The sequence below is a fragment of the Balaenoptera acutorostrata genome, chromosome 1, assembly GCF_949987535.1.
Source record: "Balaenoptera acutorostrata chromosome 1, mBalAcu1.1, whole genome shotgun sequence".
NCBI lineage: Eukaryota > Metazoa > Chordata > Mammalia > Artiodactyla > Balaenopteridae > Balaenoptera > Balaenoptera acutorostrata.
This window is the reverse complement of record NC_080064.1, coordinates 109,798,931-109,823,814: the sequence shown is the minus strand read 5'-3', so window position 1 is coordinate 109,823,814 and position 24,884 is coordinate 109,798,931. Positions and strand designations below refer to the sequence as shown.

Below are 24,884 nucleotides of genomic sequence, written 5' to 3'. Positions count from 1 at the left end.
TAAGCTTCCTTATTTGGCTTTCATTTTCCTTTTCGACATCATTCAGGAAATGTTTCCTCATCTGTGATGGAAGGGAGGCAGCATTCTAGAGAAGATTAAGTACTGTACTATTGCAGATTTCCTCTCTTTTAAAAAAAAATCTCTAGTTAAATTTGCAACAGCAAGTTTGCCCCATTTCAAAGGAAACTAATGTGCAAAAATCCAATTTACAGGCTTAAAATGTTGCAGAATGAGTTTTAATTTTATGAAAGGCACTAAGTGTACCTGAGGATAGACTATATAATGATGTGTTCCCCTAATGTTTTTAAATACTGTAGTATGATTGTTTACAGACTTTTATATACGAAGAGGAGAGCAAAAGAAGCAGAGAAACCTAAGGCTAAAAGCCTTAGAAGCCACGGCCGAATGGGTGATGAATCAGAAGTGAAGATAAAACATGTAGAAGATTATAATTAGAAAATTAATCCAATAAATATTTATTTGTTTTTGCCTAAACATGTATTAAACAGAACAACACAAAGATAAGTAAGACAGGATCCTGTATTCTCAAGTCAGCTGGTGAGATGAAACCATCTTATGTGATACAAATAGAGAATAAGTTCAAAACTGCATGATACAATTTGTTTCTTAAAAGTATATAGAATATATGTGTATGTATAACTGAATCACTTTGCTGTACACCTGAAACTAACACAACACTGTAAATCAAATATACTCTAATATAAAATAAAAATTAAATTTAAAAAAGTATATAGAAATGGAAGATGGTGAGGTAGTCAGAGAAGACTGGGAAAGGCGATACTTGAAGTAGAACTTGCAAGGTAGAGAGGCCAAGGAATAGAGAGAGTCATTTCAGAAAGACACGAATGACCGTGCAATGTGGGGGCCCACGAAACCAGTTTGACTACAACAGAGGGTGAAAGTTTATAAAAATCTACTCTGTATTGAATAAAGTGCCTGAGGATGGGCCAGATGATGGGGAAATGCAGCAGGCAACAGAAAGCATTTGTAGAAAATAGCTTGATAAAATGTGGTGTTTTTTATTTTATTTATTTATTTTTGGCTGCGTTGGGTCTTCATTGCTGCGCAGGCTTTCTCTAGTTGCTGCGAGCGGGGTCTACTCTTTGTTGCGGTGCACAGGCTTCTCATTGCATGGCTTCTCTTTGTTGCAGAGCACGGGCTCTAGGCGCGTGGGCTTCACTAGTTGTGGCACATGGGCTCAGCAGTTGTGGCTCACAGGCTCTAGAGCACAGACTCAGTAGTTGTGGTGCACAGGCTTAGTTGCTCTGAGGCATGTGGGATCTTCCCGGACCAGGGCTTGAACCTGTGTCCCCTGAATTGGCAGGCGGATTCTTAACCACTGCGCCACCAGTGAAGTCCCTAAAAATGTGTTTTAAGAGAACAATTTGGCAGTGATGTACAGGATGAGATTGCAAGGTAGATTGGATTGAAGGCTGTTGAAATAATTTAAATCTTGTCAGTAAATATTTATTGAGCGCCTACTAACTATATCATTGCATTCTATACTGTGGAGGATACAAAGAAGAGTAAGATATGCATAACTCCTGTACTTAAGGGACCAACAGGTAGATTTGTATGACAAAGACATAAATTAGGTAGAGAATTCAGAGGATGATTTTTCTGGTCTCAGAATCTTTGAGTTTGCCATAAGAGAGCCTCAAAGTACTGTAGAGGCTCAAAAAGAGACATTAAGCTGGGGATAAAGAAAGGTTTTTTTGAAAGAGGTATCTTTTGAGATGGGCCATGAAGAAGGAACAGGATTTCAAGAGACAGCGATGAGGGAAGGAAATTCCAGACAGTGGGAAGCAAAATCATTCTGTTGCGAAAGTACTACTTTAAAACTGGGTTCAATCCCAGGTCAGCAACCAGTTCTGTCCTCTTGAACAAACTATACAGCCTCTCAGAACTTTAATTTCCCCTCTGTAAAATGAGGATAATAATTGTCCTACCTCACAGTGTTGTAAAGATTAAATAATAATATATAAAGAGTATAACACGCTCGCTGGCATATAATTGGTGCATCCAACAAATGTTAGCTAGGACTGTTATAATAATAAAGTGAGTAAAAAGTGCAGAGGATAATAAGCATAAATGTCTTGGAAACATGAAGAAAACTACCTGCTTTGAGTGTAAGATTTATGTGAGGATAGTTGTCTTGGTCTGTTTGGACTGCTATAACAAAATACCATAAACTGGGTGGCTTATAAATGACAGAAATTTATTTCTCACAGTTGTGGAGGCTGGGAAGTCTAAGATCAAGACACTGGCAGATTCAGTGTCTGCTGAGGCCCCCTTCCTGGTTCACAGATGCCTGTCTTTTCGCTGTGTCCTCACATGATGGAAAGGCCAAGGGAGCTCTCTAGGCCGGAACTGTTCAACATAAGCCTGCAATGGGTTGTCATATTAGAAAGAAAAAAATCTATTAAAGAGCACTAATCTCATGCCAAACACAGAGACTCAGGACTCAGAAGCCAATTTGAATGTTTTCGCTGACCAAAGATGGGACAATATGAATATCAATAAGGATAAAACTGCATTGAATTGAAGCACATAAAATTTGGTTAAATCCATGAATTCATAATGATACAAGAAAAACTCAATGGTTTTGCAATGTATGGACCTTATTTGGATCTCAATAATTCAAACAAACCATTTTTTTAAATGTATAAGATAGGGAAATGTAAATACTGACATGTTTGAGGACATTAAGAAATTATTGTTAATTTATTTTAGATGTAATAATGGTATTGGGGTTTTATTTATTTCAGAGTCTTTATCTTTTAGAGATACACACTGGAATATTTACATGTGAAAGAATCTGATATCTAGTATTTGGTTCAAAATAATCTGGATAGTGGGATGGTAAATAAAGGAAGACTGGCCATGTATTGATAATTATTGAAACAGGATAATGGTCTCATGGGTGTTCATTTTGCTATTATTGCTCCCATTTACCATTGCAACAAAAAGAATAAAATACCTAGGAATAAACCTACCTAAGAAGACAAAAGACCTGTATGCAGAAAACTATAAGACACTGATGAAAGAAATTAAAGAAGATACAAACAGATGGAGAGATATACCATGTTCTTGGATTGGAAGAATCAACATTGTGAAAATGACTATACTACCAAAGCAATCTACAGATTCAATGCAATCCCTGTCAAACTACCAATGGCACTTTTCACAGAACTAGAACAAAAAATTTTACAATTTGTATGGAAACAAAAAAGACCCTGAATAGCAAAAGCAATCTTGAGAAAGAAAAACGGAGCTGGAGGAATCAGGCTCCCTGACTTCAGACTATACTACAAAGCCACAGTAATCAAGACAATATGGTACTGGCACAGAAACAGAAATATAGATCAATGGAACAGGATAGAAAACCCAGAGATAAACCCACGCACATATGGTCACCTTATCTTTGATAAAGGAGGCAAGAATATACAATGGAGAAAAGACAACCTCTTTAATAGGTGGTGCTGGGAAAACTGGACAGCTACATGTAAAAGAATGAAATTAGAACACTCCCTAACACCATACACAAAAATGAACTCAAAATGGATTAAAGACCTAAATGTAAGGCCAGACACTATCAAACTCTTAGAGGAAAACATAGGCAGAACACTCTATGACATAAATCACAGCAAGATCCTTTTTGACTCACCTCCTAGAGAAATGGAAATAAAAACAAAAATAAACAAATGGGACCTAATGAAACTTAAAAGCTTTTGCACAGCAAAGGAAACCATAAACAAGCTGAAAAGACAACCCTCAGAATGGGAGAAAATATTTGCAAATGAATCAACTGACAAAGGATTAATCTCCAAAATATACAAGCAGCTCATGGAGCTCAATATCAAAAAAAAAAAAAACAAACAACCCAATCAAAAAATTGGTGGAAGACCTAAACAGACATTTCTCCAAAGAAATATACAGATTACCAACAAACATGAAAAGATGCTCAGCATCACTAATCATTAGAGATATGCAAATCAAAACCACAATGAGGTATCACCACACACCAGTCAGAATGGCCATCATCAAAAAATCTACAAACAATAAATGCTGGAGAGGGTATGGAGAAAAGGGAACCCTCTTGCGCTGTTGGTGGGAATGTAAATTGATACAGCCACTATGGAGAACAGTATGGAGGTTCCTTAAAAAACTAAAAATAGAACTACCATATGACACAGCAATCCCACTACTGGGCATATACCCTGAGAAAACCATAATTCAAAAAGAGACATGTACCCCAATGTTCATTGCAGCACTATTTACAATAGCCAGGACATGGTACCAACCTAAATGTCCATTGACAGATGAATGGATAAAGAAGATGTGGCACATATATACAATGGAATATTACTCAGCCATAAAAAGAAACGAAATTGAGTTATTTGTAGTGAGGTGGATGGACCTAGAGTCTGTCATACAGAGTGAAGTAAGTCAGAAAGAGAAAAACAAATACCGTATGCTAACACATATATATGGAATCTAAAAACAAAAATGGCTCTGATGAACCTAGGGGCAGGACAGGAATAAAGACACAGACGTAGAGAATGGACTTGAGGACACGGGGAGGGGGAAGGGTAAGCTGGGACGAAGTGAGAGCGTGGCATGGACATATATACACTACCAAATGTAAAATAGCTAGCTAGGTGGAAGCAGCCGCAGAGCACTGGGAGATCACCTCGGTGCTTTGTGACCACCTAGAGGGGTGGGAGGGAGATGCAAGAGGGAGGGGATATGGGGATATATGTATACATATAGCTGATTCACTTTGTTATACAGCAGAAGCTAACACAACATTGTAAAGCAATTATACTCCAATAAAGATGTTAAAAAAATTTTTTTCCATAATAAAAATCTTTTTTTAAAAAAAGCTAGATGGGGGACTTCCCTGGTGGTCCAGTGGGTAAGACTCTGTGCTCCCAATGCAGGGGGCCTGGGTTCAATCCCTGGTTGGGGAACTAGATCCCGCATGCATGCCACAACTTAGTTCGCATGTTGCAACTAAGAGTCTGCATGCCTCAACTGAGAGTCCACATGCCGCAGTGAAGATCCTGGGTGCTGCAACTAAGACCCGGTGCAGCCAAAATAAATAAATAAATAAATAAATAAATAAATAAATAAATAAGTAAGTAAGTAAGTAAATATCTTTTAAAAAATAAATAAAAAAATAAAAATAAAAAAGCTAGATGGCCACAAACATGAAAATGTCTGCTACAGGTAAGAATATTCAACATTGTAATGATACCAAGTCTCCACAAATTCATCTATGTGTGTGTGTATTAAACTTTATTTATAATACATATAGTAGGGCTTCCCTGGTGGCGCAGTGGTTAAGAATCCGCCTGCCAATGCAGGGGACACGGGTTCGAGCCCTGGCCCGGGAAGATCCCACATGCCGCGGAGCAACTAAGCCCGTGCGCCACAACTACTGAGCCTGAGCTCTAGAGCCCGCGAGCCACAACTACTGAAGCCTGTGTGCTGCAACTACTGAAGCCTGCGCGCCTAGAGCCTGTGCTCCGCAACAAGAGAAGCCACCGCAATGAGAAGCCTGCGCCCCACAACAAAGAGTAGCCCCCCGCTCACTGCAACTAGAGAAAGCCCGCGTGCAGCAGCAAAGACCCAATGCAACCAAAAATTAAATAAATGAATAAATAAATAAAAATAAAAAAAAAAAAATACATATAGTAATTTAATATAAATGTATCAATTTAAATAAAAACTCTGACAGAATTTTTCAGGAAGCTTGATAAACTGATTTTTAAAACTCATATGGAAAAGTTAACAGGCACAAAATGTTAAGACAACTTTGAAAAAGAAGAACAAACATAGGAGTGACAGGGGTGACTTACTTACCCTATTAGACATCGAGACATATTCAAAGCTATTTTAATTAAAACTGTGTGGTATTGAAGGGGCAATAGATTAAAAAAACAGATCAGTGGGCTCAGAAACTGACCCATGTATAAATGGGAATTCTCATCTGGGTGAGAATTAGGCAACAGTAGATCATGGATGAGTTGTGTTAAAAAGAATAAAGTGGTTTTTCCTAGTAAATCATGGAGGAAGCTGGGATTTCAGGAACTTAATCCTAATCTCTTCATAGCTAAAGTTTTCCATCTGAAAATTGTTGTTTCTAGGTAAAGTGAATAATCAAAATGATGAAAAATTAAAGGGTAAACGTGTACTGGTGTTATTTTGCTGAGTTTTTTCTACTGATCTCCTCTACTGGGGGCTCTTTTTGGTGGTTTACTGCACCCGCTTTATCTCCAAAACTGCAGCGAGAGAGCCAGAGGTAGCAAATCTAGTTAGATTTTAAATGAAACTGAAATGAAAGTTCACTTCCTCTTTGTGGATACCTCATGTGACAAGTTCCAATTTCTTTATAAAGTCACTTTAACTGAAGTCTCTTTGCTGCCTTTGAAATCTTTGGAGAGAGCCCACCATCAAGCATTCTTAGTATGGGAGCACCTGCTGGTTCTATCATGTATGTACTGTCTGTTCTTTTTCTCCTACTTTGTCCTTAAATCCTTCATTTGTGTTTTTAGCTTGCTCTGCCTGCCAGGTTTTACATCGCTTGTTGCAGGAAGTAAACTAAAAAATCATTGTTGCTCAATTTGCCTCTTCTTTTTTTGACTAAAAACAGTCTGTTTTTGAAAAGTTAATGTCTGCTTAAACATCTAAAGCCTGAGGCGGACACATAGCTTTCTTTGGAATATAATTTGAAGATATACATGGTTAAAAATCCAGCTGTTTTGAATGAAAAAGAAGTGGAAAAGAAAGTAGAATCCAGTTTGAGGGAGTTAGTTAGTCACTGAATTTCTGTTAAAGTCTCTTTGTATTAAATATAGAAGTGGTGTTTTCAAAAGCAGTTAACCTCTTCTTTTGAAATAGATATTTTGATTTTTAGGGGAAAAAAGAGGTTAAAAGGTAAAAATGATCCAAGGATGGGAAAGCAATACACAGGAGTTGTCTTTTAACTATCTCTGAAGGTTGTGGATAGACCAGTTAAGAGGAGCTCATGTATTCAAAAATTATGAAGACAAACTGATTTTTCAAAGGTATGCCTTCTTCTTAAGGATTTTTTTTTTTTTTTCTGGAAAGGAGGAAAGAGGATTTCCCTTGGTTAGATTTGTTGTCAAATCCTGTAAAGTCTCTGCTTCCTCATCTCCACATCCCCCCAAACTTAGATGTAAATTTGGCTTACCAGATATCAGGAAACTTTTTGAAAATCACTTTTACAGTGCTACTAAGAATTGGGAGTGGTATTTCAGACAAAAATCTGCAGTTACTCCCTGTCACTATATAATCCAGAAAGTTTCCTGCATAATTCTGCTTTGTAATATTCTGTCCCTTTGACAGACTCTGCATTCCTACTTTTTGTTGTGAAAAAAATATGGTCACAATAGATGCAGCTAACAGCTACTCTTCCTATGTTACCTTTCCTTTAACAGAATGAAATGGCTGGTGTGGGTGCTCCTGCTGTGCTCCTCTGTGATGGCACAACAGCACAGAGACTCCACTCTGGATCATCACTGGAATCTCTGGAAGAAAACCTATGGGAAACAATACAAGGAACAGGTAGATGGGCTGCCACTTGAGCAATCTGCTTTTACTCAAGTACCCTACATATTGTGACAAGCAGTGTTTTCAATAAATGTTACACACTCCTCTCTTGCCAAATTCTGTTCTTGGTACTAGAGATACATCAGGAAACAAAATAAAGTTCCTGTTGTTTTTTTTTTTTTAAATATATTTATTTATTTTAGGCTGCGTTGGGTCTTTGTGGCTGTGCACGGGCTTTCTCTAGTTGTGGCGAGCGGGGGCTTCTCTTCGTTGCAGTGCGTGGGCTTCTCATTGCGGTGGCTTCTCTTGTTGCGGAGCACGGCTTCTTGGCGCACGGGCTTCAGTAGTTGTGGCATGTGGGGTCAGTAGTTGTGGCTCACGGGCTCTAGAGCTCAGGCTCAGTAGTTGTGGCACACGGGCTTAGTTGCTCCGCAGCATGTGGGATCTCCCTGGACCAGAGCTCGAACCCGTAACCCCTGCATTGGCAGGCAGATCCTTAACCACTGTGCCACCAGGGAAGTCCCAAAGTTCCTGTTTTTATGGAGCTTATATCCTAAAAGGAGAGACAGGAAAGAAGTAGAGAAAAATAAAGCAAAGCATGGGGCGGTAGGAAGGGTCCTGTGTGATGGCTGTGAGGGGTTGGGAGTGATTATTTTATACATATGATAGAAAGGTCAGGGAAGCCTTCACCTATAAGGTGACATTTGAGCAGAGAATGGATAGAAGTCAGGGAGCAAGCAAAGTAGAAAACTGGAGTGAAAGTCCCAGGCCAAGAGGGAAGGAGTGCATGTTTGAGGAACAAAAAAGGCCTCTTTCAGTCCCTGGCATAGAGAAGCACTGGCAGATATTATTTCTTGACTCTCACTTCCCAGTTTGTACTTTTATTTTTATTTCAAAACATACTTCTTGATTGATTTTAAGATTTTAACCCTGGTGCTTCAAATAACTGATTTTGACCCTGGTGCTTCAAATAACTAAGTCCTATAACTGTATAATATTTCTGAGTTTGTAAGCAAGGATTATATATTTACTTATTTGATGTATGGTTTTTGTATAAAAGTGCTCTGAGTTGTTTTCTTAGTGATGAATTTCACCCTCACCCACTCCTCTTTAGGACCAGACCTCTAATTTCAACATTAACTAGAGTTAGATGTGCAGTTAGCACCACTCTTTGGTTAAATGAATATTATCTCGCTTTTTAATGATTCTAGTCCATCAGGAGGAATGAAAATGACTTTTGATTAGTATCCTACCATTAAAATGTATCTCAAAGTTCTCTTCTTTTTTTTCTTTTCTATACTTCATTAGATTTATTTTTTTCTTTATTTCATTTTTTCCCTCTAGTGGTTTGGAAGTATATCTGTACATGTCCGTTACTGGGGTAACAGTAAAATCTTGCTCCAAGACAGAGGGACTGCATCCAGACTTACTACCTTGAACCAGGGCCTAGGCCTGGGTTCTAATACTCAATGAAATGAGGCAGAAAAGAGTTATTGCTGACTGCTCATTGGGCTACAGCTTGTCGTAAATTCCGGCTTTGGGGGTGGAGGTGAGGGTCAGCGATTCTAGGAGGCACCATGTACATTGCATTCTATGTAAATGAAGTTCCTGGAGGGCAACAAAATCAACAGTCTGAATATGAATTCACTCTGGATAAAATTAGGATAATAGGACCAAAATTATTTTTAAAACTATGTATAATGGAATAACATCTGCATGAATGAACAAGAAATTGTGAAATGTATTAGAAATCCAATTAGAAATCTCAGAAATGAAAGAATATAGTCATTGAAATAAGAACTCAATAAAAGGGATAAACTCCAGACTAGAAAGAGCTGGATAGAATCAGCAATCTGAAAGATAGTACTGAGGCTTTCATCAAGAAGGCAGCACACAAAACTAAAAAGGAGAAACTGAAAATGCAGGTAAAGAGATGAAAGAGAGTTTGTGCCTCCATCTCATGGAATGGTGTAGAAGCAATACTTGAAGAGATACTGGTTGAAAATTTTCCCTATATGAAAAAAAATGTTCCTGAGTCCTCCAGTCAAAAGTGCTTTCCAATTAAAAGTACCCAGGGGGAAAAAAAAAAAAAAAAAGTACCCAGGAGAGGAAAATAAAGAAACCCACACCCACAAACATGTAATGAAGCTGCAAAACATCAAAGAGAAAGGACATCGCAAAAGTTACCAAAGTGAAAAACATTACAACAATTAGATTGACAACAGACCTCTAATCTGCAATAATAGATATCAGAAGACAATGGAGAAATATCTTCAAATAACTGAATAGAAAGAGCTAGAAATTTATAATCAGCTAAACTATTTTTCAAGAGTGAGGGTAAAAAAGAAAATATTTTAAAAAGGCCTATAATGATTAAGTGAGTTTACCACTTACAAAGGATATACTTCAACAAACTGCAATTTCTAAAAAAAACTTTCTAGCAAATTGAGGAAGTTCATTGTGTATATCTAAAATGATATTAATCACCATCAGAGCAATTAAGAGGAAGAGTTAAGATTAGTGTGCAATTTTACCAGTTATATTGGATATATTCATTTATTTGCATGCTCCCAAACAGATCCACACTTAATAGGATGCTTCATAATATGTTTATTTTCATTATTGAACACATTTTTGAAGGGTTCAGTATTACTATGTTCTTTTTCCTTATATTTTAGAATGAGGAAGTAGCACGGCGTCTCATCTGGGAAAAGAATCTAAAAACTGTGATGCTTCACAATCTGGAGCATTCAATGGGAATGCATTCATATGATCTAGGCATGAACCACCTGGGAGACATGGTAGGTAAATTATAAATAATCCTATTTTCATCTCTGGGTAAATAGGATTTCTGTCTCCCCAAAGGCAATTTGAAGGTAAACAACAAAGGAGTGTTTTCTGTATGTGTATAAAATTAGAAAACAGAATTTAAGGACATAAGAATTTGTACAGATTCCTTGTTTGGTCCTACTGTGATCACTTTCCTTAACAAATCCCTTCTTTAAAGGAGTAGACCACTGTTACTTTTATTTTTATTAATTCTAGAAAGCATTGCCTAAAGGCTACTCAAAATATTTTAGAATAAGTTACCATAGTTATGTAAGTCTGAATTGATAATTTAATATGGTCCACCTGCTTTCTTAATGGGGGAGTGTGGGTATTTAATATCACAAATAATCTCCCATTAGTTATTAGATTCTGTTCTACCCTACAAGACTTTTTCACTGTGGCCAAAATTAAGAGTCATAGTACCCCTTGGAAGGGAACACCCTAAGTAGATTAAATGCAGGAATCTCTTTTATAATTCTTTCTCACAAGGAAAACCAGTTTAGTCCACTTTTTAGACAACCCTTTTATAAAATTCTGCCTTGCTTTGAACCAAAACTCTGCCTCTCTGTAACCTAGTTTTTATCATTTTCTTCTCCTCCTTCCCAATGCCTAACCGGGATGCTAATGGCAAAGTGTAAGACTAAAGAGACCCAGATAATTCACCTACCAGATAGTTACCTATGTTAGTCACAGCTACCACTTGTTTCTCTCAGTTGTTAAATATATTCACAGTTACGGATATCAGGATATTGAAAAGAAGGGTATAAGTAAAAGGAGCTATGTATATATCTTTGTAGACCAGTGAAGAAGTGATAACTTTGATGAGTTCCCTGAGAGTTCCCAGCCAATGGCAGAGAAATGTCACTTTCAAGTCAAACCCTAATCAGAAATTGCCTGATTCTCTGGACTGGAGAGAGAAGGGGTGTGTTACTGAAGTGAAATACCAGGTGAGTATTGTCATCCCAGGCCTCTGTACCCCAGATTGAGATCTCTCTTCCTTAAATACTGAGTCTAGCTATGTAATCTGGCAGTGAATCTCATAGTCCCTTAGGTTCCTTTCTAAGTTTGTTTGCTATTCTTGTCTTCCCAACTACATTGTGAGCTCCTGAAGGGCCAGGACCACATATGATACTTTTTGTATTCCCCACAGTGCTGAGAACATCAAAGGTTACAGCCATCAATATTAGACTAAGCAAAAAACTGTGAATTAAGCAAATAGGTCTTTAAGACAGACCTTTGGTGTTCATGCTATCCATCAACTGCACTGGACCCTCCACCAAGCCAATTACTTGAGAAATAGTGTCATGTGTGTGAGAGAATTTTGATCAGGAAGTTTATTCCTCCATCTCACTTATGAATTTCAGGGTTGAAGGAGAGGAAAAACTAGAGCTAAGAGTGGCCTGTAAATTGTAGTGGTCAAGTTAATTCATGACTAGGCTTACGTTGTTAGAATAAGAAATATGGACTTTATAAATTTGTTCCTATGTTTTTGTATTTCCTTTAATTTGCTTGTAAAAAAAAAAAAAGAAAGAAAGCTACGAAATCCTAAATTAGTTAGGGATAACTAAGGATAAAACACATGTATCACCTTAGAGGTCAGGATAAGGGAAAAGAATCAGTGTCCTGAGCAGCTGCCCCGGCTTGTGACCAAAGAAGAATAGAAAAGTTAAGAAGTGAATGATACTGCTAATCTCTTATTCTTTTCCACCTAGATATTTTTCTTTCAACTAGTTTTGGGTTTCTTACTGGAGCTTCCCTAAAACAAAAGTATAAGAAGACCCAATAAACTACATATCTAAGTGTTAACTATAAATAATTTAATGAGATCCTTTCTCTGGGTGCTTGCATTTTAGGGGGTGATTTTGCTTTGACCAAAAGCAAATTGAATTTGCTTCCTTACACTAGAGAGCAGAGTGGGATGAGGTGGAGAGAGAGAGAACAATTATGATGTGGCTTAGAACACTCTGTACCTTTTTAAACTAAAGCAACTTTGTGTTTTTCTGTTTGTTTATGCTTCCCTGTAAAATATCTTATGACCAAAAAAATTCTATAGCTAAAAATGTCTGAAAAATGCTAACCTCATGTTTCAGGCATTATTTGGCAGGAGGAAGAGTATTTTAGGTCAAGGGAATCATCCCAGTTCCTCTCAAAAATCACTTTACTATTAGCATTTATCTCCCTTACTATGGGGTGAAAATAGCTGGGATTTGGTACATGCTCAGTAAGTACTGTCTCTTAATATATTTGAACATGGCAATTATGCTCTGAGCTCAGCCATTCGTAAATATTTATTAAGGTCAGACCTTGCCCAGAGAACAATCAAGTATTTAGTCTTCATTGCCATGGCCTAAGGGAAGAGGAAACTGTAGTGGGGGGAGCTCTTCCTGGAACTGCTGAAAGTGCTGACATGTTGAGAGTTGCCCAGTTTGTGTTATGGAAGTCATCCTTACTGACTCTGTGGTTGCCCTTGTGACTTTGTCTCTGTTTTAGGGCTCCTGTGGTGCTTGTTGGGCTTTCAGTGCTGTGGGAGCCCTGGAAGCACAAGTGAAGCTGAAAACAGGAAAGCTGGTGTCTCTGAGTGCACAGAACCTGGTGGATTGCTCAAATGAAAAATATGGGAATAAAGGCTGCAATGGTGGCTTCATGACAGAGGCTTTCCAATATATCATTGATAACAACGGCATCGATTCAGAAGCTTCCTATCCCTACAAAGCCACGGTGTGCCACAAGCAAACTTTTTGTGCTGCCCCTTGACCTCATGCTATCCCTCCAACTCACTGTACTAAACTTATCACCAAGCCAATTGCTTGAGAAGCAGTGCTGCTTGGTGTGTGTGTGTGTGTGTGTGTGTCTGTATGAGAGAGAGAGAGAGAGAGAGAGAGAATGAACCTCCATCAAGAATTCTTAAATTCTCAAGAGTTCTCTTTCTTATGCAGCAGCCTACTTAATTTATCAGTGGCACAATGATTTTTAAACAAGCAAGCAGAGTTCATGATTAAAAATAGATTTTCAAGGACTTCCATGGTCCAGTGGTTGAGAATCCGCCTGCCAAAGCAGGGTACATGGGTTCGAGCCCTGGTCCAGGAAGATCCCACGTGCCGCAGAGCAACTAAGCCCGTGCACCACAACGACTGAGCCTATGCTCTGGAGCCTGCGAGCCACAACTACTGAGCCTGCACGCCACAACTACTGAAGCCCATGCTCCTAGAGCCCATGCTCTGCAACAAAAGAAGCCACCGCAATGAGAAGCCCATGCACTGCAACAAAGAGTAGCCCCCGCTCGCCGCAACTAGAGAAAGCCCACGTGCAGCAATGAAGACCCAACGCAGCCAAAAATAATAATAATAAAAATAAATTAATTATTAAAAAAAAGATTTTCAGCAAACCTTCCTTAAAATTCTTTCTGTATATCTGCCTGGTATTTAAACTTTTTTGTCCCACAACCTCCTATCCTCAACCTTATTCTCAGATCAGCAACCATCTTTCTTCTACCTACTAAAAAGCTAAATAATGCTCTCCTCCTCCTCACAGGTTCATCACACTTTTCTGTCCATATGACAGAAAATTTAGAAAAGATAAAAAAATCATTCAAAAACTTCTTACCTTAACCGCTATTTTTTTGGTTTATTTCTTTCAAGTTCTTTTTCCTTTTAAGCATTTTAAAAACATAGTTGTATATACAACAAACATGAATTTGTAAACTCCCCTTTCTCACTTGAAATATGGTGTTTTTAAACCAATATTTAAACTGCAGATCATTTTTTTTTAAGACTGGTTTATTATGTTTTGATTCAAATTTGTTATATTTAGATTTTTGTTTTGAGACTTGTTATGGCATTTTAAAAAATTATGTTATTTATTTATTTATTTATTTGCTGTGTGGGCTTTCTCTAGTTGCGGTGAGCGGGGGCTACTCTTCATTGCGGTGCGCGGGCTTCTCGTTGCAGTGGCTTCTCTTGTTGCAGAGCACGGGCTCTAGATGCACGGGCTTCAGTAGTTGCAGCTCGCGGACTCAGTAGTTGTGGCTCATGGGCTTAGTTGCTCCACGGCATGTGGGATCTTCCTGGACCAGGGATTAAACCCGTGTCCTGCACTGACAGGCGGATTCTTAACCACTGTGCCACCAGGGAAGTCCCTAAACTGCAGATCATCTTGCAGGTATTATACCATCAAAAAGATCTTAAAGCTCTAGTCTCGAGTCTTGATGTAGTATGCCCCTAACAATCCACCTTAGAGTCTGAGAGACATTACCCTGGCAAATTTGCACATATGAAGATGTATACAATTTAAAGCAATAGAACGGTTCTGTATTTCCTGTGTTATTGGTGAAACATAGAACTATTAGGGTTTGGAAGATTTTATTTTTCTTTCTTTAAAAGGAAGAAGGAGCCTTAGACACTTGAAAAGACTAAATGAGGAAAGAAAGCATATTTGAAATCCAGACTTAGGATACTGTCGATTTATAAAGGAAATTGAAGTATACTTCTTTATCTGATTTATCCTTTTCCACAGGAGGAAAAGTGCCAGTATGACGCAAAAAATCGAGCTGCCACGTGTTCAAGGTATATTGAACTTCCCTTCGGCAGTGAAGATGCCTTAAAAGAAGCTGTGGCCAACAAAGGACCTGTGTCTGTTGCTATAGATGCAAGACATTCTTCTTTCTTCCTCTACAGAAGTGGTAAAAATCCAGACATGTTATCCTCGTGCTTTATACTGCCCTTGCACCATAAGAAAGAATATTCTTCTTCCCCATTACTATGCCTCTGGATGCTTAGATTAGGTTAAACGGAATCCTCCGCCTCATATCATTTCATATACATATTTTTATACCCAGTTCTAATTAGTAAAGTAACAGTTGTCAAAATTTATTAAGAGTACAGGCCAGGTACTATGCTAAATTCTTTCTGTGCATTATCTCATTTAATCCTTACAATAGCCCTATTTTACAGATGAAAAAACTGATGAAAAAACTAAGTCTTATGTTAACTTGCCTAAAGTCATACAGTCTGCAAGTGGTCAGCTGGAATTAGAAACTGTGCTGCCTGACTCCAGAGCCTGAGCTCCTAGCTGCTGTAGCCGCTGTGGAGTGTAGGTGCAACACAGTAGTGTACAAGGAGGGCGCCCACTAAGGGTAGAGCATTGTATTAGACAAACTAGAAGGTTATCATCTTTTTTTTTTTTTTTAAACCTCACCTTAAAGATCATTTAATTTAGTAAAGGATGAAAATGTATAGAACAAACAATTTAGGAATATATACATAGAAATACAACAATATAAGTTAAAAAGTAATTAGAAAAAGGTGGCAGTTCATCAAAGAAGATTTCTGAGGGAACTGTGATTAGACTGATGCCAAACTTGGCTAAACAAACAAACAAACAAAACAACAACAACAACAAAAATCCCTGACAAATACAGCATTGATGGCAAAGAATCATGAACTCTAAATAGTTTAAATGTGAGAGTATATGTTCCTGACATATACCCAAAACAGTCTAATAAAATAGCATTTTCAAATGTTCTTCATTGCCACACATCACTTACTCTTTTGCTCTACCCATATTTTATTCTCAGGTGTCTACTATGACCCCTTGTGTACTCAGGCTGTGAATCATGGTGTACTGGTGATTGGCTATGGTAACCTTAACGGGAGAGACTACTGGCTTGTGAAAAACAGGTACTCACACTTTAATGTATATTTAAATAAAATCAGGAATTTGAGGGAGCCTCAACCAATGCTTTCTTGTGATTATGATGATGATCATCATGATATTGAAAATGGTGAATATTTATAGCTTCTTATAAAGTGACATTTTAAATTACTCAGAATTCTTCACTTCCTATTCTGCGGTCAGCACTTGGTTTTCATGATTTATCTTCTACAATACTTCTCTGATCATTCCTTGTTGGTCTCCTTTATGAATACCCATTCCTCTGCTTAGCCCCCAGTCGTTGGTCTTTCCTTCAGGGCCCCATCCTCTGCCCATTACTCTTCTTATTCTACATCTTTCTTGGATACAATCATTCCATTCTTATGATTTCAGCTCTAACTATATGCTGATGGCTTTCAAATCTCTAGCTCTAGCTCTGACCTCTGCCCTGAACTTCATACTTATTTATCTGGACATGTGCACTTCCACATATCTTAGTTTCTCCAAATTCAGTATGTCCAGGGAACCCAGTACCCTCCCTACCATTTCGTTCCTTCTCAGGACTTCCCATCTCACTAAAAGGCAACACCACACAACATAGTTACCCAATTAGATACTATGGATTTGTCTTAGATCCTCCAGACCCAATCAAGCAACAAGTTGAACTAATTTTACCTCATATCTGTCCTTGATTCTGCCCCCTCTCCATTTCTTCTATTATTGTTCTAGTTGAGACATCTCTTGCCTGGACTCTCCCTGTAGCCATCTAACTGGTTTCCTTTACTCTTTCTTTTTCTTTTTTAATTAAAAATTTTTTTTAATTATTTTATACAATTTTTAAAGGTTACTTTCCATTTACAGTTATTACAAAATATTGGCTATATTCCCTGGCTTGTACAATACACCCTTGAGCCTATCTATCTTACACCCAATACTTAGTACCGCCCACTCCCCCACCCTGCCACTGGTAACCACTACTTTGTTCTCTATATCTGTGAGTCTGCTTCTTTTATGTTATACTCACTGGTTTATTGTATTTTTTAGATTCTACATATAAGCAATATCATACAGTATTTATTTTTCTGTCTGCCTTATTTCATTTAGCATAATGTCCTCCAAGTCCATCTACGTTGCTGCAAATGGCAAAATTTTCATTCTTTTTTATGGCTGAGTGGTATTCCATTATATATATACCACATCTTCTTTATCCATTCATCTGTTGATGGACACTTAGGTTGTTTCCATGTCTTGGCTGTTATAAATAATGCTGCTATGAACATTCGGGTGCATGTATCTTTTTGAATTAGTGTTTTTGTTTTTTTTTTTGGATATATACCCAGGTCTCCTTTACTCTTAAATCTGTCTTTTATACTGCTTCCAATCTGGTTTGTCTAAAATATAAGTCTGGGCTTATACCTCTTATACTTAGTACCATTCATTGTGAGATGAATGTTCCCTAGTAGAAACGATGAGTCGCTCTGTCTGGTCCCTACCTGCCTTGCCAGCCCCAATTCCTGGCACTTGTCTCACATTTTTCATTCTAGTTATATGGAGACATACACAGTTATAGTTCCCATACATATCATTTTACCTTTAATATCTTCATATCTTGGTTATGCTGGCCCCTCTGCCTGAAACATCCTTTCTCCTCACTTGGTTTATTCCTCCTTTCCCTTCAAAACCAGCTCAGGCATTATCTATACCAGAAAGTTTTCCCTAAATTCTTGGGCTAGGCAAAATGTCTTTTTTTCTATGCTCCTAAAATATCCTATGCATACTGGAATATTTTACACATTATATTTAAATTGTATGTTCACCTAACTATCACTCCAATGTTCTGTATGTGCCTTTGGGGCAGAGATTATGTTTTGTCTTTGAATCCTCAGCACAGTATGTGGCACCTAACAGCCCCTCAACACATGAATTAGCTGACATCCATAAAACCCACAAACAAAAGTAATGTAGCTTTCAGAGGGAAAAAAAGAGGAAATATGAAGAGTTGAGACTTAAACGTGTCTGAAGTTTCTCCTTGTATTAGTTTTCCAGGGCTCCCATAACAAAGTATCACAAACTGAGTGGCTTAAACAACAGAAATTTATTGTCTCACAGTTCTAGAGGCTAGAAGTCAGAAGGGCTGTCACTTTCCTCTAGCTTCTGAAGTTTTGCTGGCAATCTTTGGTTTTCCTTGGCTTGTAGAAGCATCACCTGATCTCTGCCTTCATTTCCACATGACATTCTCCCTGTGTGCATGTGTATTTCTGTCCAATGTTCTCTTTTTATAAGACCAGTCATATTGGATTAGGGCCCACCCTAATGACCTGTTCTTGGCTAATTATATCTGCAATGCTTCTATTTCCAAATAAGGTCACATTCTGAAGTATTGGGAGTTAGGGTTCCAACATATTAATTTGGAAGGGACACAATTCAACCCATAACCCCCCTCAAATCTTTACTGGAAGTACCTAGTCTACAAATCATAAATAAACAAACAAAAAGTTACTTTCCTATCTTTTTCATGTTGTGGCCCACAAAGATGATGATATTTGCATGGCCCATTGGGAAAGTAGTTGAGGTGTTTAATATCTTGGTTCATTTATAACCCGTTCATGGTACTGATCAGCTTGGGTCTAGACCGGTGATAACTTTTTTAAATGGAGCAATACTTTCACTTATATATATATCTTGTTTACTCCCTACAGTAGGTATTGTAAATCCTCTTCTCTATTGAAGTTTCTTCTTGAAGATTATATATCTTTTGGGGTTTTAATTCAAAACATCTTCTTAGCACTTACTAATTTAACAAGCATTTTCTAGGCATCTACAATGTGACAGACATTATCTAGGCCTTGGAAATACAAAAATTAATGAGAAATCATCCTATCCTGTAAGGGCTCAAAGTCCACTTGGGAATTAGATATATTTTTAAGCAATAAAATACAAGACATCATGGTATAATATGTCTAAATGGCTATGGGGCCATAGAGGAGATGCCTAACTGCCTAAAGCTCCAGAGAGAAGGCACTACTTGCACCAAGTTTTCAGATGAATGGAACTGCTCACGTGTTGGAGGAGGGAAGTAAGTTGCCCAATGACCCAAAAAGGATATGCAATGGCACAGAAATGTGAGAGACTTCTCTGCTTTATAAACTCTCTATTGCATTTAGTTCTATGACATCTATCACATATCACTTTCCTGGCTTGTTCTGCTATATCAGCTTTAGCCTCATTTCTTAGGTTATTTTCTTCCACCTGTCCCTTACACTCTAGCTCTAGCCATGCCAAAGCAAACTCCTCTGATCCTTGAGCTTCATGTATCGCCATTATGTGCATGATACCCAGTTCACAATTTCTAAAAATTACCTTTCTACTAAGCAGCAGACTTCTATGTCCAACTTCCAACTTTAGCTCTACTTTAAAAATCAAAATTCCCCACCCACCTGCCCTACTTCCACTTACAGCACATACACACACACACACACACACACACACACACACACACACACATTCTCTCTCTCTCTCACTCAACAAATCTAAAATCAAATTCCCCCTCTCCCTATCCCAATTTGCCCTATATCCCCCATCCATGAAAATGATTTCAGAGTAAGTTCAAGGGAAAATTATTCTCTGTTTTGAGTAATACATCATCATCTTCAGATCATCAAGGCCTTGGTATCATCTTGGGCTCTTCCTTCTCTCCCTAAACCCACACAGCCCTGTCCTTTAAGCCTCTGCATCATACTTTATATGTATTTTCTCTTTTCCATTCCTAATGACATTAATTCAGATTCTCTTCTCACCCAGCTATGGAAGTATCTTCTTAAAATATGTATCATCCAAACCCAAGGTCAAAATTCTAAACAGTCTACCATTTTCGTCAAAATAAAGTCCAAACTCCTGGCCAGGCATTCAAGGGTCTCCACTAGGTAGCTTCCAACATAGCCTTTTACACTTTTCTTCCACTATATTCTCATGTACCCATACTCACACTCTGGCCACAGCAAACTACTTTCTCATCATTCTTTAAGTTTAGAGACACTTAGCTATTTCTTTTCTCTTCTATTTTTTCTAATGATATTTTCTTTATTTAATTAATTAATTTTTGGCTGCATTGGGTCTTCGTTGCTGTGCACGGGCTTTCTCTAGTTGCGGCGAGCGGGGGCTACTCTTCGTTGTGGTGCACGGGCTTATTGCGGTGGCTTCTCTTGTTGAGGAGCATGGGCTCTAGGTGCAGGCTTCAGTAGTTGTGGCACAAGGGCTCAGTAGTTGTGGCTCGTGGGCTCTAGAGCGCAGGCTCAGTAGTTGTGGTGCACGGGCTTAGTTGCTCCAAGGCATGTGGGATCTTCCCAGACCAGGGCTCGAACCCGTGTCCCCTGCATTGACAGGCATTGCACCACCAGGGAAGCCCTACTTAGCTATTTCTAATTTGTTACTTGTGCCGTTTCATCTTTCTGAAATGCCCTTAAAGCCCATTGCTGCCTACAGAAACCCCACTGTCTGTGGTGAAATGGGCACCCTTATACATTCTGGTGGAAGAGTAAAGTTTTACAATCCTTCTTGAAAGCAGTTTGATAATATGAATCAGGAACTTTTTAACTGTTCATATTCTTCATCCAATTATTTCCATTTCTTGGAATCTATATGAAGAAAATAATCCTAAATTTGGGGCAAACTTCACACCTGACTTATGTAAATTGTAGCATTCTTCTCCTTTAATAGTGAAAACTAGTAAGCAAACAAAAATGCCTAACAATAGAAATAGTGTTAAATAAATTATGACATAATCAGTCCATGTGTCAGAAATTATATTTATTCAGACCATTATTAATAACCTAATAAAATACTTGGAATATATGTTTAAATGAAAAAATACATATAAATACAACATTTATATACAGTATAAGTATTAAGTTTAAAATAGTATACACCATTTCTCTGATATATGTTATACTAAAGGACCAGAAGGAATTATACCAAATGTTAATAATGGTTGTCTTTGGGACCTCCATGTCAGTCCAGTGGTTAAGACTCTGCACTTCCACTGCAGGGGGCATGGGTTTGATCCCTGGTCAGGGAACTAAGATCCCACATGCCACAGCTTGGCCCAAAAAAAAAAAAAAAATCTAATCTAGGATCCCACCTGCCCCGTGGCACAGCAAAAAAAGAAAAAAAAATAGGTTGTCTTTGTCTGCCTATACGTATTTTCAAAATTGTCTTTAATAAACCACTTATTACTTTTAAAATGAAAAAAAAAACCTTAAAAAATCATTAAAATCCTATTCATTCTTCAAAAAACACCTACCTCAAATGCTATCTCTTCCATACCCCATTCATTTACTCAGAATTGTTTCTCTAACTTTTAAGCTTTAGCAATGCTTTATAAATTCTATTATAGCATTTAACAAATTGTACCTTCTGTTATAGCTATTTCTATAAATCATGTTCCATTCACTAAAATATAAACTCCTCAAAGGTAGAACAGTCTCTTGTTCATTTTTGCATCTTTGTTCATACATTGATTCAACAAACATATATTAGTACCTACCGTGTGCCAAGCACAGTGCTAGGCAATGAAAAATACAGCCTTCCTATCATCCTTCAACATACTCATAGTTTAATACGTAGAGTCAAGGAAACGTGTGTGCATGTACAGACCATCACAATAGAATGTAATAAATGTTAAGATGGAGGTATGCATCCGTTGCAGTGCAAGCACAGAATAAGAGTACCTGGCATAGCCTGGGGAGTCTGGGAGGGCCTTTTAGCCAGATTATTTGACTGAATCTTGAAGGATGAGAAAGAAATAACCAGACGAAAAAGGGCAATCAGAACAGAGGAAGGTAAATGTGCCAAAGTCTAGAACTGAGAGAAAGTAAATGAGTTAAGGGAACTGCATATTCTTTTATAAAGGTAGTAGTATAAGAAGCCTGTTAGAGAGAGATGTGAGATAGGAAGGGAACAAATTATGAATGACGACAGCGATTCTGGCACTAAATCCCAGCAAGGACAAATTGGATATGTTCATGAATTCCAGGCTCCACAGAGGTTGACTCAAGCAAAACCCTCTTATATTATCAAACTTGTTCTTAATGATCTCTTAAAAGGTTAGATTCTATGCCATTCCAGTACTACCAAGTTAACCTTAAGTAAAAGAATGTGGAGTCTTCCTCTATTTGGCCTCTTCTTTTTTATCTTCCTTTTGTTTATGCTTAAGCTTCTTGGTATATATATAACACTGATCCAATGTCCCTGAATTTTTCTACCTTTCTGTACATGGGTATTTAGCTTCTTTTTATAATACAGTATAGCATAGCAAGTAAAAGCATTTACTTTGAAGCCAAGCAGAACTTGCTTAGAATCCTAGCTCCTTAACTGTCCATGTGACCTTAGGCAGGTTATTTAATATCTTTAACTTTCAATTTTCCCATTTGTAAAATGGGAATAATAGTTTCAAGATTACTATAAGGATTTAACAAGATAATGTATGTAAAACACTTAGCACATAGTGTCTGGCACATAATATGTCCAATAAATCATAGTTATTATTTCTATTATTATTCCTCCTTTGAAGCTCTATAAAGAGAATACAATCTAATGCAGAAAACTATGCCCTTAGTAACATCCCAACCGTAAATGCAGCTAGAAGTTTTACAGAATGCTTTCAGAATGTCTAGCATATAGGCAAATGATTTAATACCAAGCATAACTGAGTAAAAATTATTTTATGGGGACCAAAATAATGCAAAATACCTTATTATACAACACTCTGATGGTTTGACTTAATTCAGGAATAAAACTAGAGCATCTAAGTGAGGAATGATGAACTACATATTTTTCAGGGACATCTCCCTAAATATTAGGCAGTAGAGATTTTGAGGTTAAACTATCTAGAAGATCCTTAAGTATTTGGATAGTCTATGTTGCCAATGATGGGCAGATCTATAAATTTAGAAAGCTAGCTGAGCTAGAGATACAACGGCTATGTACTTAGAAAAGTCTAGGAGCCTAAACTTGGTCAGAAGGCCACCCCAGTCTAAGGGACTGCCCACAAGATGGGCCAAGATTGTCTTTGCAAAAAAAAGGGAGGAGTTTAATTTAACATACAGATCAATGAGTAATGAAGGCTCCACAGTTACTGGGCATGAGACAACTTTGGCCTGAGGAAAACATATTAAAGATGTTAACTATGTGCCCATTAGAACCTTAAACACACACACACACACACACCCGCATGCATGCACACACACATACACACCCATGCATGAAAACACACACACCAAAAAACTAAGTAAGCACCCAGGACCCCTTTAAGCAATATCTGGTGAACTCTCTAAAATAAACAGTTGCAAAATAGATGGGCCTCTAGGTCATGCAGTAAGTTGATGGATTGGGTTGGGGGTGGGTACAGAAATGACTCTTCTTCATCCATAAGTGGCATTAAGTTATTAAAATATAAGTTAGGGGGCTTCCCTGGTGGCACAGTGGTTGAGAATCTGCCTGCCAATGCAGGGGACACGGGTTCGAGCCCTGGTCTGGGAAGATCCCACATGCCGCGGAGCAACTAGGCCCGTGTGCCACAATTACTGAGCCTGCGCGTCTGGAGCCTGTGCTCTGCAACAAGAGCGGCCACCATAGTGAGAGGCCCGTGCACCGCGATGAGGAGTGGCCCCCACTTGCCACAGCTGGAGAGGGCCCTCACACAGAAACGAGGACCCAACACAGCCAAAAATAAATTAATTAATTAATTTAAAAAAATTTCAATTTGCCAAGTGCCATATTTAATATATATATATATATATATATATATATATATATATATATAAGTTAGAAGAAAGAACATATTCCATTTTCCTTCACTGAAAACTGTTGAATGATCTCTCAAGAGAGCCTGATTTTTTTTTTTTGGCTGCGTTGGGTCTTTGTTGCTGCACGCAGGCTTTTCTCTAGTTGTGGCAAGCGGGGGCTATTCTTCGTTGCAGTGAGCGGGCTTCTCATTGCGGTGGCTTCTCTTGTTGCGGAACACGGGCTCTAGGCGAGCGGGCTTCAGTAGTTCCGGCATGTGGGCTCAGCAGTTGTGGTTCACGGGCTCTAGAGCGCAGGCTCAGTAGTTGTGGCACACAGGCTTAGTTGCTCGGCGGCATGTGGGATCTTCCCAGACCAGGGCTGGAACCTGTGTCCCCTGCATTGGCAGATGGATTCTATTTTTTTTTTATTTTTAAATTTAATTTAATTTATTTTTTTATACAGCAGGTTCTTATTAGTCATCAGTTTTATACGCATCAGTGTATACATGTCAATCCCAATTGCCCAATTCATCACACCACCACCCCCACCCACCGCCGCTTTCCCCCCTTGGTGTCCATACGTTTGTTCTCTACATCTGTGTCTCAACTTCTGCCCTGCAAACAAGTTCATCTGTACCATTTTTCTAGGTTCCACAAACATGCGTTAATATACGGTATTTGTTTTTCTCTTTCTGACTTACTTCACTCTGTATGACAGTCTCTAGATCCATCCACGTCTCAACAAATGACCCAATTTCATTCCTTTTTATGGCTGAGTAATATTCCATTGTATATATGTACCACATCTTCTGTATCCATTCATCTGTTGATGGGCATTTAGGTTGCTTCCATGACCTGGCTATTGTAAATAGTGCTGCAATGAACATTGGGGTGCATGTGTCTTTTTGAATTATGGTTTTCTCTGGGTATATGCCCAGTAGTGGGATTGCTGGATCACATGGTAATTCTATTTTTAGTTTTTTAAGGAACCTCCATACTGTTCTCCATAGTGGCTGTATCAATTTA

General features: G+C 38.2%; 1 protein-coding gene across 1 annotated transcript in view; it reads left to right on the top strand.

Annotated features, from left to right (window-relative positions):
• Nucleotides 1–6,368: 6,368 nt before the first annotated feature.
• Nucleotides 6,369–24,884, top strand: part of CTSS (cathepsin S) — a 29,346-nt gene continuing 10,830 nt past the window's right edge. Inside the window, exons 1-7 of the mRNA XM_007178002.3 lie at nt 6,369–6,520; nt 7,488–7,614; nt 10,278–10,400; nt 11,226–11,375; nt 12,919–13,146; nt 14,941–15,106; nt 16,001–16,103. Of these exons, the coding sequence (XP_007178064.1) occupies nt 6,495–6,520; nt 7,488–7,614; nt 10,278–10,400; nt 11,226–11,375; nt 12,919–13,146; nt 14,941–15,106; nt 16,001–16,103 (923 nt within the window). The 5' untranslated portion in view covers nt 6,369–6,494. The remainder of the gene's footprint in view (nt 6,521–7,487; nt 7,615–10,277; nt 10,401–11,225; nt 11,376–12,918; nt 13,147–14,940; nt 15,107–16,000; nt 16,104–24,884) is intronic.